The 14,435-nt window shown below is 50.0% G+C and overlaps 3 protein-coding genes across 5 annotated transcripts; 2 read left to right on the forward strand and 1 right to left on the reverse strand.

The window, feature by feature from the left end:
- On the reverse strand, positions 1 to 3,894 carry nsrp1 (nuclear speckle splicing regulatory protein 1). 3 transcript variants are annotated; one of them, XM_088399305.1, is made up of 7 exons: positions 3,657 to 3,894; positions 1,522 to 1,609; positions 1,378 to 1,434; positions 1,153 to 1,281; positions 871 to 1,078; positions 663 to 765; positions 1 to 586 (listed from the first exon to the last, which is right to left on the reverse strand). In XM_088399305.1, the coding sequence occupies exons 1-7, from the start codon at positions 3,863 to 3,865 to the stop codon at positions 55 to 57; spliced, it is 1,326 nt and encodes a 441-aa protein (XP_088255431.1). In that variant the 5' UTR covers positions 3,866 to 3,894; the 3' UTR covers positions 1 to 54. The 3 variants fall into 3 exon arrangements, with proteins under 3 accessions (XP_088255431.1, XP_088255430.1, XP_088255432.1); XM_088399304.1 differs by having other exon boundaries at positions 1 to 589; positions 3,657 to 3,882; XM_088399306.1 differs by lacking the exon at positions 3,657 to 3,894 and adding an exon at positions 1,847 to 1,984 and having other exon boundaries at positions 1 to 589.
- LOC148386456 (uncharacterized) lies at positions 2,418 to 8,708 on the forward strand. Its single transcript, XM_088399285.1, has 15 exons — positions 2,418 to 2,729; positions 3,706 to 3,749; positions 4,133 to 4,245; positions 4,354 to 4,418; positions 4,489 to 4,607; positions 4,678 to 4,743; positions 4,811 to 4,876; positions 4,945 to 5,139; positions 5,209 to 5,302; positions 5,375 to 5,503; positions 5,622 to 5,668; positions 5,729 to 5,875; positions 5,937 to 6,137; positions 6,200 to 6,938; positions 7,019 to 8,708. Exons 1-15 carry the CDS (start codon positions 2,667 to 2,669, stop codon positions 8,000 to 8,002), a joined length of 3,072 nt encoding a protein of 1,023 aa, XP_088255411.1. The 5' UTR covers positions 2,418 to 2,666; the 3' UTR covers positions 8,003 to 8,708.
- Positions 8,709 to 8,959: 251 nt separating this feature from the next.
- Positions 8,960 to 13,374, forward strand: coro6 (coronin 6). Its single transcript, XM_088399303.1, has 11 exons — positions 8,960 to 9,098; positions 9,671 to 9,870; positions 10,131 to 10,253; positions 10,321 to 10,450; positions 10,509 to 10,687; positions 10,754 to 10,873; positions 10,941 to 11,045; positions 11,110 to 11,255; positions 11,321 to 11,378; positions 11,439 to 11,666; positions 11,901 to 13,374. The coding sequence occupies exons 2-11, from the start codon at positions 9,673 to 9,675 to the stop codon at positions 12,021 to 12,023; spliced, it is 1,410 nt and encodes a 469-aa protein (XP_088255429.1). The 5' UTR covers positions 8,960 to 9,098; positions 9,671 to 9,672; the 3' UTR covers positions 12,024 to 13,374.
- Positions 13,375 to 14,435: the final 1,061 nt, after the last annotated feature.

Here is a 14,435-nt window from a genome sequence, read left to right on the forward strand (position 1 = left end):
TTTTCTTTTTGACTTTGCCTCTTTATTTATATTTTCTGCAGTTAATAATCTGTGTCAGTCTTCTTCACGCTCAATGTAGCTCCTGGAGGTCGAGCGAGCCATCTGGCGGGCAAGGTATCGATCTCTGGCTGAGCTCAACGTCTGCTCATTGGAACGCTTTGCAAACTTATTGACCTTGGTCTCCTCTGTTTGGGCTTCCTTCTCACCTTCTTCCTTCTCACCTTCATCCTTCTCTTCTCCAGCTGCTTCGCCTTTGTCTTTCCCCCGCACCTCTTCCTCTCGCCCTTTATCTTCGTCAGACTTCCTCCTGTCACCTTTTTCCCTCGGCTCATCTCGACGTCTGTGACTTCGGCCGTCTTTGTCGCGGTCTCTCCTCCCGCTGTGTTTCTCATCCTTCTCTGGCTCTTTCTTCCTCCGCGCCTCTCTCTCCCCCTCGTCACTACCAGAGGCTGGTGACCTGCGTCTATAATGGCGTTTGGAATGCGAGGAGGTCTTGCTGTGCTTTTCCTCAGGTGCTTCTCCGTCACTTGTAATTTCATGACTCGTTTGAGATGTTTCTGGGATCCCTCCATCTTCTGTCTTTAGACTTCTATGCAAGAGCCAACATAAAAGAATGTGTAATGTATCAAGAAAAAAATGTTTCTGAAGAAACACACACATACTTGTTAGCCAAGCGATCCGGGATGGCTTCCTCTCCTACAGTCTGGTTGAGAAGATGTCTGTAGAAACCACTCAGATCGTTTTGTTTCCTCACATCCAAAGCAGCTGGTGAGAAAGAAAGTACTTCCTTAATCAAGGTGCCATATTGTTTATTTTGGACATTTTGTCGTGTTACCGGTTCGAGAGGAGATTGATGTTACTGGGCCTCACCTTCAATAGCAGCCTCATGCTTGGCGCGCTCCTCTTCCTCCTTCTGCTCCTGCAGCTTGCGTTTGTAGGCCGTCGTGACGTAGGCCTCCTTGTCAGCAAACTGGCTGCCCTCCGCTTCACGCTCCTTCTGGATCTTCCGCTCCTCTCGGCGCTCCTGCTCCTTCTTGCGGCTATCCACCGCCTTCATCAGCTGATGGATATACTTAGGCTGCAAGTGCAAAAAAAAAAAGTACTTTCTGGAGTACAAAAAGAATAACCAGGTTGGTTTGGGCAACTAAATACCTTCTTCGCTGGTCCTGACAAAACCTTTTTACTGGTTTCCAGTCTCTGCTTTTGAATGTCATCATACACGGCATCGTAGTCGTAGACGGTGCTGTCCTCCTCCAGGGCCTTCTTCATCTCCAGCTGAGTCTGCACACACACACACACACAAACACACACACACATCAATCAATCTTATCAATAACGTCCCAAGCTAAGACAGCCCCGAGTCAGTCTTGGCCTCACCTGCCTCATCGTCTTCTTCTTGTCTGCTTCTTTTTGAAGACTCTCACCAACAGATGTCTGATTCAATACAAGCAATCATTTGGATTGTTTTAAAATGAAAATATGGTGCATTCAAATTAACCATTTGTGGATTGATTGCATCACCTCATCATCGGAGTCATCCCCAAACACACAAAGCTTCTGGAGACGTGTTGGCTTCAAGCATTTCTTCTGAGGCAGGATGAGCCCGTACCTGAGTGAGTACAAAAGGCACAGTTGATTTGTAAACACAATGAATGCTAGTGCACCTCTTTGAAATCTCCATTTTGCACGTCGTTAGCTCGATTAGCAACAGGGGCAGTAAACTATTTCAAAGCTGCTTCACCACATAAAAAGTAAAGAACAGCAAATCATGTTAAATCTTTAATTTAAATTTTTTATAAAGCCTAAACCACCCAAATCGTCTACTTGCGTGTTAGCTCCTACTTACTGTTTACCAGGGACCGCCATCTTTGTGTGTTCAAGCTCAACGCTGCGGCAGATTCGACACATTTTAAAATTGTGCCATTAAAAAAACAGACAAATCATAGTTATAGTCATAATTTAATGGATAATTGATCGATGGAAGATTGAATGAATAGGTGATTTGTTTCCTCGCTATACGATGATCAAAATATTTTTTGACGAAACGCAACTGTTGAAACGGTAGGGTAGTTTTATCGCATTTGTCCACTAGATGACGACAGTACTACACACTACGTAAATGTCCACATACAATAGTAATAATAGTAAATACATTAAAAACCGTAATATAAGTACAATAGTAAATTATATACCCTTCTTATAGTTGTATATGCGTTGGAATATATCAATGTATGTGAATATTTTAATTTGGGAGTATTGTGCTTGTATAATGTACTGATTTTGGAAGTTCATTCTAATTCGTTGTGATTGTTTAGACGCCATCCCTTTGACGTGGGTTAGTCGTAAATAAAATTCATTTTGTATATTGTGATTGTGCGTGCGTGACGACGATTTAATAAGAAAGTTGTTTTCGGCGGCCACAGTGCGCATGCGCGGGAGCTCAACGGACGCAGGCAGCGAACGGCCGGGCGGGGAGAAAACGTCAAGCAGTCCAACACGCTCCAACAGCAGCCGGACTCCCGAGCGAGCCAGCGCGGCCACCACCATGGAGCAGCGAGGGGGGCGATGACAGGAGACGACGACGAGGCTGCCGTTCACCTGCTTCCGTCTCCCGTCGGCCATTGATTATGCTCTCGGTGCTCAGGTGTCGGCGTCCGGCTCGCTGAATGGCGCTGGTGACCGTACAGCGTTCCCCGACCCCCAGCGCCACCTCCAGCCCCTGTGTGTCGGTAAGAACTTATTCGCCGGCTCCGTGCTAAGATTACTTCATACACCGAGTTCCCCCTCTTGCGTTTGGACGTTTTTATTTTCGCGGCTGCCGACCGTCACAATCGAGCTGGCCTTTGTGCTCGTGCGCATGCGCCAGCATGGCAGCTGGTCGCTCCCAAATCTGCTGGCTTGCATAGACAAGTCTATTGAATGGATCGGGACAATGTAAACAAGGCGGTGTGGTTCTGCTTGAAAGGCTAATATGAATATGAACAGCGTGATTGCAGCATGTTTTGCTCTTTATTTGAAGGAAGGGGGGGGGGGGGGGGGTGTCAAAGCACCTCCGGTCAGTGGAACCGCCTCGACCGGGCCCCAAAGTTACCCGTCCTAATTCTGTCTTGTCTTCATTCTACTTGCGTCGTGTCTTTTAAAATCAAAGGAGTGAACGTGTCAATCGTGTTGTGTTTTCCTCTACGTTGACGCTCGTTTGGCGTCGCAAAGTCTTTTCGCATGTGTGCCTCCCTCTTCCTGTTTGTCTTGAGCGCGTGCGTGAAGAGCAGGAGACTGGGTGCTTAAGCGCGTGCACGTCGTCGACGTTCACACACGCGTTGTCCTCATTTCAGATTTTGTTTCCTTTCACGAGAAACAATTGCAATATCGTGTAACAAGGTGTGCTCTGGAATGCTGGTCTACTGTTTTGAACAAATTAAATCATTGGTGTTACTCTTCACAACTTTGCAGTTACTGAATATAAGTGGACCAGCCCAGACATGAGAAGGATGATGTCAGATCACTTGGATCATTTTAAATAAATATAAAAAAGGCCTAAAAAATACTCTATTTAAAATAGTTGCTGATTTTAATTATTGATTAATTTTAATTATCATTAAATTTGACACCTCCTGTTACTTGGTATCATTATCAGTGAGGATTTGTGAGTTGATTACCTGGTCGGGGGAAAAAGTGGCAAGTAATGTTCTCCTTTTTTCCGTTCAGGAGTCTGGCAGCGGGGAGGATGATCGACGTTCTCAACCTCGCAGGTCAGGCATAAAAAAAGCAACAACAAAAAAAAAACGGGATGGTCAAAGGTCATTTTCGATTTTGGTGATTGTCTGGAAAGTGATGTGCACGTGCACACACACAAACGTGCGATCATTTTGGAATCTCGCTCTTCCTGTTCCACTCCACACGTATACGTAGCTGCTTACTGTCCTCAAAGCTACTGGCACTGTAATAACATGCCCGCACACTCCTCAGTTGGGTTTGGTGATGGTGTCATCTTCTGCGTGGCCAGCAGAGGGCAGCGATGAGTCAGTGGCTCAGGTTGGCATTTGTCTGCCATCTGGCCACTTTGGCTTTGCTGGCTGCAGTGTTAAGAAATATCCTTTTTTTTTTTAATTCTGGATAATTCTGATGTGTCCAGCATCAGTGAAAGTTTCCTGACCGTGAAAGGGGCGGCGCTTTTCTTGCCTCGGGGAAATGGCTCCTCATCCTCTTGCGGATCCCGCTTCTCGCAGCTGCGTAGCAAACATGCAGGTGAAGACATGTTCTTATTTGCTTGAGTTGTAAAGTTCTCTTGTCTGATTAGCCATGTAGGCTAACAAGCTAGCTACGTGTGGGCAATGTTCCTGTGTTTTCCCTTAGGAGACATCCAGCAGCATCTCCAGACCATGTTTACGGTCCTCAGACCGGAGGACAACATCAAACTGGTGTGTATGCTGCACACACAGACCACGTGAGGCTGCGTGTTGGATTTCAGACGTGTGTATCCCAATCCAGGCGGTGCGACTGGAGAGCGTTCACGCTCTGACACGCTACATGGTGGTGGTGTCCACCAATGGGCGGCAGGACACGGAGGAGAGCCTGGTCCTCGGGGTGGACTTCAGTCCCGTGGATAGGTAAGTGGTGTGGAGGAATCATGACGCCGTCGTGTGTCGCTTGACTTGCCACATGACCTGTGCTCCTCAGCTCGTGTTCCGTGGGCTTGGTTCTTCCCCTGTGGAGCGACACCATGATCCATCTGGACGGAGATGGGTATGGGCTCACCACCTTTGTCATCCTCAGCGGCATACTCTTCCTCACGCTCTCGCTTTTCTCACAGAGGCTTCAGCGTGTCCACCGACGGCAGAGTGCACGTGTTCAAGCCCGTTTCCGTGCAGGCCATGTGGTGAGTCCGCGCCTTTCGGGGCGTCCAGAACGTTCCGCTGAGCGCGCCATCCTGTTGCTTGCCGGCAGGTCGGCGCTTCAGTCGCTGCACAAAGCCTGCGAGGTGGCCCGCTGCCACAACTACTTTCCGGGAAGCTTGTTCCTCACCTGGGTGAGTTACTACCAGAGCCGCGTCTCGTCCGACCAGTCCCGCATCAATGAATGGAACGCCATGCGGGACCTTCATTCGCACCGCGCAGACTCCCCCGTCCTCTTCTCCGAAACGTGAGTGCCGGCAGGTGACCGCGACGACGACTGATCACGTGACCTCGATCCGCTTGCGTCTGCCCGTAGGCCCACCGAACGTGAGATGACAGAGCGCCAGATCAAGAGTAGTTTGAGGGAGATCATGATGCAGAAAGACCTGGAGAACGTCACCTGTAAGGAGGTGAGTCATGCCGACGTAGCAATTTGGCGAAAATGTCTCGGTGGCCTCAAAGTTGCTCCCCTTGTGGCGCAGATCCGCACGGAGCTGGAAATGAACATGACGTGCAACCTGCGCGAGTTCAAGGAGTACATCGACAACGAGATGATCGTCATTCTGGGGCAGATGGACAGTCCCACGCAGATCTTTGACCACGTCTTCTTGGTAGGTGCAAATGTGACCGCTCGTCCTGAGTTCACGCGGAGAACCCGCTTTTGTTACGCCACCTGCTGGATTATCGGCGCTTCCTTCCTAATCTGCCAAGTGCTTTTTCTTCTTCCAGGGCTCCGAGTGGAACGCGTCCAATTTGGAGGAGTTGCAGAGCAGCGGGTGAGGAGACAAGTCCGCAGATGACTTTTGAGCAGGCTTTATGTGGAGTCTGTCGCGCAGAGTCCACTACATCCTGAATGTGACGCGGGAGATCGACAACTTCTTCCCGGGTGTCTTCGAGTACCACAACATCCGCGTGTATGACGAGGAAGCCACCGATTTGTTGGCCTACTGGAACGACACCTTCAAGTTCATCACCAGGGCCAAGTAAGTCTCGTGCACGCATGCCGTGCTCAGATGGATTCAGGGCTCACGTTGGCGTTCGCAGGAAGTCTGACACCAAGTGCCTGGTGCACTGCAAGATGGGAGTCAGTCGCTCGGCGGCCACAGTCATCGCCTACGCCATGAAAGAGTACGGCTGGGATCTAAGGAAGGCCTTCGACCACGTCAAGGAGCGCCGAGCTGTCACCAAACCCAACCCGTCCTTCATGAGGCAGCTGGAGGAGTACCAGGGCATCCTTCTGGCCAGGTGAGTCGCGTCCGGGCGACGTTGAGAAAAATCACCCTAAAGGTCATGGTCTTGTGCCGCAGCAAGCAGCGCCACAACAAGCTTTGGCGTTCCCACTCCGACAGCGACCTGTCCGAGCACCACGAGCCTTTGTGCACAGCCTTCACCCAAGCGCACAGCCCGGGCCGCTCGGACGACCAGGCCACCACTCCTCCCGGACCTTCCGTTAAAGAACTGCTGGAGTCGTCGGGGATTGGCCCGGCGGTGCGAGGCGCCCGCCGGCCCGTCGTGCCGTCTCGTCCGTTCAGCTCGCCGCCGTGCGATGGCGTGGCGGCGCCTGACGGGCCTGCGTCATCATCGTTCTCCAACGGTCTAGAGGAGCGGCATCCGACCGTGTCACTCCTGCCAACAGCTGCCGCTGTGGTCCCCGAGCTGCCCCGTGCCGACGCCGTGACGGTGGCGCAGAGTATCACGCTAGGGCAAGCCCACCCGCCCGCGACCCTGCACCACTTGCCGGCCTCCCCCGACACGCCACCCCCGCTGTCCGTCTCGCCGCCTGAGCCGGAGACCTCGCAGCGGTGCGGTGGCTCCGCTCCACCGTCGCCTGTCTGGAAATCGGATTGCTCTATCCCGGAAGCTTCAGCTGGTGGTGCCCCCGCCGCTGGAGACACCCTCACCTGCGCCTTGTTCGGGCACAGCGACCACATTAACTTCTTCAGTGCCAGGGAGAAGTTCAAATGGATGGCGAGAGACGATGGCGGCACGCCGCGACATTCCCCACCGCCTGCCGACGGCCTGGCAGGAGATGAGTCCAAAAAAAAGGTGCCCATCTCACAAAGCAAGGCGTGCTTGGAGATTTTCCATCCTCGTGACTCTTTTTCTTTTTGTTCTCTTTGGCACAGATGGCGACTCCCATGCAGGTCATCGGATCAGATCCGGTCGTGCAGTCTGATTGGTCCAAGCTAGGCCAATCGGAGAGCGGGGGCCAGGAAGTCAGGAAGTCCAAGCCGGGAGTGGAGGTCGGAGATGTTTGTTGTCCGAGCCCGAAGCAGGAAGTGAAGGGCGCACAGGAGGAGGAGGACGATGATGACGACGACGCTCGGCTCTACAGGAATTGGACGCGAGGTTCGGTCCGCCGCGTGACACGGCAGCTGGAGCGTCGGATGAAGCGAGAATGCCGCGCAGATTGTCGTAGCACCTCGCCCTCCTCGTCCCCGCCCTCACACTCAGGAGGCCCCTCCCTTTCTCAGCAACTCGTTGCCTCACAGGCAATCGCAGCCCCCGGAGGCAAACGCGCCGCGGGGAACGGTGATGGCGACTGGCTGTCCACCGTCAGCATCCTGCGTCCGGAGGCCACCTCGGGACCGGGCTGGGGTGGCGTCATCTTGAGGGAGACTTGGGAAACTTTATGCCAGCTCGGCGCCTTCTTGCAACAGGTGAGCGTAGGGGTGGCTCGAGCCAATCGGAAGCGAGGAGGCACGCAGAAGCGCGTCCGCGAGGCGCAGGCTCGCATCCGCCGGGCCGGCCTCACACCGCCCTCCCTGATGAAGCGCTCGGCCTCGTTAGCCAAGTTGGGCTGCTTGGAGCTGCTCGCCGACGACCTCACCGAGTGGGAGCTGAGCCACGCCGATTCGGACGCCGCACCGCCGGCAGGCCCCTCCGCGGAGCACGCAGGTGCCGAGGATCTGAAAAAGCAGCGGGTCCACCACGCTTCCTCCTCAGCCCAACAAATGCCCGGTGCCCCATCCGAGGCGGAGAGCCCGCACCGGCCTCGACATTCCTTGTCCAGCCCTCCGCTCTTCACCTCCAGGCAGCAGTACGGAAGAAGTCACCCTGTCAGACGCCTCACGAAAAGCACACTCGGCACGCTCTACCACACCATGTAGACGTGCTTCGGAGCACAACAACAGTGCCTCTTGCCTTAAGCGACGTGACCCAAGAGGACGTTCCAAGGTGAAACGATCCCAACGGCGTTAAGGTGAAAGCAGCGATACATTCCTCCTCCTTCCTCTTCTACTTGATGTTTCAAGATTGCAGCTGATGTTTGCTGGAATGTTTCTGACCCTTCCGCTGTTCTTCCACTTGCCTCATGAATGCAGCCAATCAGTCAGGTCATATGGTTGTGCGTCAGGCCAATCAGGAGTTTTTTTTTTATTATTATTTTGTAGATTTCTCGATGACTCGTACCTCAGTCGCGGTGAGCCGCACACCTGAAATGTTCCGCCTCCCTCATCAAGTGCTGATGCCACACGCGTGTGCGCACATGCTTATTGCACTGGGATGTCATACGTGACTTTTTAAGTCTTTTTACATTTTTTAATACCTTAAATTTGTGAGGTTGTGAAGCACAACTTTTTTTTTTCATTCTTTCTTACATGTGTGCGTGCGTGTGGAGAGCGAAACTTCCGTATGGTCTGTCATACAAGCACTTTATTTTTATTTTGCTTGAGTTTCATGTGTTATGAGGTTGCTACTTGCTGGGTCATGTGACAGTAGGAAGAACTAGTGAGTGTAATTCATTTTTAATTTAAAGCTATCAATGTTCTTTTATATCATGTCCTTCTACTGTGAACATTAAATTGTTAAAATGGATGTCATCGGCTTATTGCATTATTTTTAAATAATTACACTCTGGAAATATATGTCACAAGTTCCGAGTGTTTTTTAATATATGGAATAGACAATATCAAACCAATTCAACCTGTCGTCATGATCTTCATCATCAGCTGTTGCACCACACTGCTCGCAGGGCCGATGAGTGACGTCACCTTTCTCCGAACTCAAGCTGCTGCTTCTAAAATAGACGGTCATCCATATCCCATGCACCCCCGCCCCCTGTCCAGCCACCCCCCCCCCCCCCCCCCTCTTCTTTCGTCGTGTGGGAAGGACACACGCAGTCGCCTCCGCCGGCCCGCGCCAGACAACGCTAAACAAACCAGAACCACAAGCAGTCGGGGTCGAGGGGTCTCCCCAAAACCTGAGGTGAGCTTTCTTTTTGTGCTTGTGTGTGTGTGTGCATTGCAGTCGGTTGACAAAAGTTGTTGTGGACCAAGTTTTAGCGTGACGGGCTAAAAGGAAAGTTTGTGATTGTTATTAATCTTCGTCAACTGTTGGCACGTACCCCGACTTGACAAAGTAGCGTAGAGACCCTTGCATTGACGCCCCCCCCCCCCCCCCCCCCCCTGCTAAAATGCGCGCACATAATGTGCGTGCACGTGAACGCACCACAGTGGACAGACTCGGCCCCGGGACTATTTAGGGCGAAGGACTTGCAGGGTGAGGGGCGTGGCCATGCACCAGCATGTCTAAATTAGGAAGGAGGCACTCGCTGGTGGGACAAAGAGAGGAGCAACCTCATTACCTGAGGCTTTTCTCCAAACTTTTATCATCTCCACAACTTGGTCTAGTCATCCGTCACACTAAATGATCTAACTAACACTCAAACCAAAAAGCAGGAAGTGGTCACACCACATAAAAAAAACAAAACAATAAATAATCAATAAAGCTCCGTTTGTGGTGATTCCAACAAATATTTTGACCTCCACCTCCTGCAGCCATGAGTCGCAGCATCGTGCGGCAGAGCAAGTTCCGCCACGTCTTCGGCCAAAGCGTCAAGGCCGACCAGAGCTATGACGACATCCGCGTTTCCAAGGTGACGTGGGACAGTTCCTTCTGCGCCGTCAACCCCAAGTTCCTCGCCGTCATCGTGGAGTCAAGCGGGGGCGGAGCCTTCCTGGTCATCCCCCTTGCAAAGGTCAGTTGAGCCTAATTTATGCCCAAATTGTATAATGTCCCCAAGGTGAACAATATTATTGGACATGGCTAAACGCTGGAGTCACTTCAGGCTATTAATAATTACCATTCTCCCCCCACCACCAGGAGGCTCTGCAGTGCCCTTGCAGCGCCTCATCACTCACTATAAATACTCTTCTTTCGTGTGTGTGTTAGTAATGTCATAACACACAAAGGGAGGAGAAGTTGTGACATTGACGGAGGTTGTTGTGTGTTCTGCAGATGGGTCGCGTAGATAAGAACTACCCTCTGGTCATCGGGCATTCTGGACCCGTCCTGGATATCGATTGGTGTCCCCATGACGATAACGTGTTAGCCAGTGGCTCGGAGGATTGCACGGCCATGGTAAGCCATGCGTGGACATCAACAGTGACATGAAAGTGATGGATGGACTCTTTTGTGCCATGGGCAGGTGTGGCAGATTCCCGATCACTCGCTGATCCGCCCCCTTACTGAACCCATCGTGGTACTGGAGGGTCACTCCAAACGCGTGGGCATTGTCAGCTGGCATCCGACCACGCGCAACATCCTGCTGACTGCGGGTTCGACGCACACACAAGGCGATCAATGTGGACTTGAAATTAACGAGTCTTTCCGCAGGGAGCGACAACCTTGTCATCGTATGGAACGTGGGAACGGGAGAGCCGCTCATGTCCATGGACGACCACCCGGACCTTATCTACAGCATCAGCTGGAACAGGAACGGAAGCTTGTTCTGCACCACCTGCAAGGACCGCCGCCTGCGTGTCTGTGACCCCCGCAAGGCCGAAGTGGTGGCGGTGAGTGGTCAGAGCTGACCCGGAGAGCCGGCGAGGTCCTTATTAACATGACCTGGGCACCTACAGGAACGTTTGGCTCCTCACGAGGGCATCCGACCCATGAGAGCCATCTTCACCAGAGACGGGAACATCTTCACCACAGGGTTCACCAGGATGAGCCAGAGGGAGCTCGGACTCTGGGACCCGGTATGTGTCCAAGTACTCATGATTTATAAACAGTTCATGACTCAATTGACTTCTTCATCCTGCTCAGACCAATTTTGAGGAGCCCCTCGCACTGCTGGAGTTGGACACGAGCAATGGCGTCCTGTTACCATATTACGACCCGGACGCCAACATGGTCTACTTGTGCGGCAAGGTAACGTGCGTCTCCAGGTAACGTGCACATTCGGGTATGTTGACTCAAGACCTTACGTGTGCAGGGCGACAGTAGCATCCGCTACTTTGAGATCACCGAGGAGCCACCCTACGTGCACTACCTCAACACCTTCAGCAGTAAAGAGCCGCAACGAGGGATGGGTTTCATGCCCAAGAGGGGCGTGGACGTCAGCAAGTGCGAGATCGCCAGGTGAGGACACGTGCGATCGGATGTGAACCAATAGGACGACTCAGACTGCTTGCATTTGCGTGAAGGTTGTACAAGCTGCACGACAAGAAGTGTGAGCCCATCACCATGACCGTTCCCCGAAAAGTAAGTCCTCGCAGATCCCACCTGCAACCAACTCGAGCTAACTCAAATGTCGTCGGGCAGTCGGACCTCTTCCAGGACGACCTCTACCCGGACACCGCCGGCCCGGAGCCCGCCATGGAGCCCGATGAGTGGCTGGAGGGCCGCGACCAAGACCCTGTGCTGATATCCATGAAGGAAGGCTACGTGCCGCCAAAGAGCCGTGAGCTCAAAATGTCCCGGAAGAACCTGCTGGACTCCAGGCCCACCACCCGCCGCAGCATGTCCACGTGTGATGCCGCCAGCCTGCCGGTCAGTCCCTCACCAATAATTAGAATAACAAGCAGGAAGGAGAACGTTTCTCTTTGCACCTTCACGCTTCTCGTTTCACAATTTCACTATGGCTTTGCACCAACCAAGTCTCTGGCCTTCATATCTTCTGACTTGCCTTCTGTGGCTCTCCTCCTTGTCTCCCCATGTTATTTCCTCCTGTTTCTTCTCCTCCTCTCCTTTGCCTCCTTGTTTCCTCTTTCCTGGTGGGTGCAGCCCGAGCTGCTGGGGAGGCTGCTGGAAGAAATTCAGCACCTGAAGGCCACAGTGTTGTCTCAAGAGAAGAGAATCTGTGATTTGGAGAACAAACTGTCCCAGTATGCCAATGGCACGGCCTGAAGGGGGCGCACTCTTGCGGTCCTTTCAGGAACCGCCCTGACGGGCACTCACCAAGAAGCGGCACGGTGCTCCGAGGTAGCGACGTGCCGCGCCACAACGGACCTCCGGAGTCAAACTCTTTTCAGTGCTTTTGGTCCAAACAGGGACAAGAGTTGAAGGTTTGAGGGACAAACTAAGCTGACAAAAAAAGGGGACAAACAATTTCCTGCTTGGCTTTGAATTTAAGCCTTGAATTTGTTCAGTCAGTTCAGCTCACAATCCTTCGTGAAAACATGTAAATAGACAAAAAGGGGGGGAAAAAGTTTTCAATCTGTAGCAAAAAAAAATGTTGGTATTGTTGGTCGTGAACTTTTTTTTCTTCACAGGTTATTCACAAGTTTTAATGTGGCACTTTTTTCACAGCTTATTTACTACTGCGATAAACATTTCCATCAAATTAGCCGCATGCTAACGTGGTACATGTAGCAAAGCAGTCCTTGTGTATGTCAAAGTTGTGCATGACTGGAAAAAATATTGATTATGGCACAAAAAAAGTTTTCTTAATACATTTTTTCCACATAATCTTGAAATTGCCTACATTTGAAGCTGCAGTATTAGATGTGGGCCACTAGGGGAAGCCATTTAGCACGGATTAAAAATTGCTGCAATTGAAGACGCTTTTATACGGAAGAGGATTTTCTTTTTGTAGTAACTCAATCGAACGCTTCATTTAAACATACTATAATATACTTTTTAATGCGCTGTATCTTTCATAGCTTAATTGTGACGCACTGACATTTACAATTGACATTAGTAGACTTCATTTTAAAAGTTAAAAGAATGTATTTACTTGATCAAAATTATTTTGTTCACAGGATTTAATTCTTTCTGGCGAAGGATTAGAAAGCGAGACATTCAAAAGATTAAGAAGACATGTTGTCTGATGCCCGCGGGGATTTTTATAATAAGCGTGCCACTTTAGTATACTGTTAACTATTCTAACCGCAGGGTAAAGCGACATATCTGCAAACGTCTGCAAGTCAAATGCACTTTTTTTTTTCCCTCCCCCCTCACGACAGACCACAACCCTCATCCACATTTTCAACTTTATTCAAACAATTTCTCTTTATTGATCTCTCTTAGCTCCATTTTGACATGACATCAAATGTGTTGTCCATTTATTTCCTAGCTACACTCTTGCGTGTGATTAATGAGCGGTTTTAAGATGCACGCTGGCCAACAGCGTGAGTCACAAAGCAGCTAACGGGGTGATGGAGTCGGTAGAGATGTGTCTCTTTAGATTCTTTGCCCAAAGTACACAGCTTGTTGTCGTTACGTAAATACGATGAATAAATATGTCATTGATCCAACAGCCCTACTTCCATCTGTGTTTCATCACACTAGGAACCAAAAAAAGTTGGGAAAAAAAATCTGTACAGAGGGCCATCAAATCCTAAATCCCAAATTTTCCCCCTCAATATTGCGATTGAATATAGGATTCTTTTAATTATTTCATTTTTTTGTACTGATTAAAATGAAGCGGTTTGATTTTTTTCTATTAAATTGCCATATGTATTAGAATTCGACAAATTGTCCAGCCCGCTCGGGTTGAAGGCCGTACATGGCCCACGTGCCGTATGTTGCCCACACCGAGAAATCTCCCAAGTAATACATTTTCAAAATGAGCAGATGTGTAGATTTACAGCCACTCGAGATAAATACGGCCGTGTGTCATCATCCCCTCCGTTATGTGTCCTCATTTTCGGCGGTTCACACCAAGGCCAAATTGCTTCCCGGTCTTCCCCTCCGTCATCCGGACTGGAAGTCTTTAAACTTGTTGCTTCGCTTTGACAGCTAAGAATGAAGGATGAATAGCAAATGTTTCCCGTCCGTGAAATTTTGGAGAGAAAATGTTCATTGTGTCATCGGGGTTAAATGATTCTTAGTGAGCGTCTCTAAAAACGTGCAAAAGAACGTTAATCCGTGTGATTAATAACTCACCTACTCAAATTTATAAATAAAATAAATAAATAAAAATATTTCAAAATAGTTCCTGAGGTTTTTTTTTTTGCCTTTAAATTAAATAAATTGCCTCAAAAAGTCCAATTTTTAAAAAAAATCTATTTGATTGAAAATAAGCCAAAAATATTTTCAATATTTCCCAAAAAATGTTTTTTATGTTGATTACATTTTCCAGCCATTCTAGGAATAAAATTCATTGCTATTAAATTCTTCTGTTACGAAGGAAACAATGACCTTTAATTTCATCTCACAACCGCCTCACTTTCCATAAAAGAAAAAAGACTCCAGGTGCAGCCGAGCTTATCTTCACATCTCTACCTAACCATCTCCGTTTCCTTCATAAATGGAAAATACATATTCACTATCTGCAATCACATAAAAACCTCCCACAAGCTGAGTGAGAGTCGATGC

Source organism: Syngnathus floridae, chromosome 15 (genome assembly GCF_059516105.1).
Source record: "Syngnathus floridae isolate MCC-2025c chromosome 15, RoL_Sflo_1.0, whole genome shotgun sequence".
Classification (NCBI taxonomy): Eukaryota; Metazoa; Chordata; class Actinopteri; order Syngnathiformes; family Syngnathidae; genus Syngnathus; species Syngnathus floridae.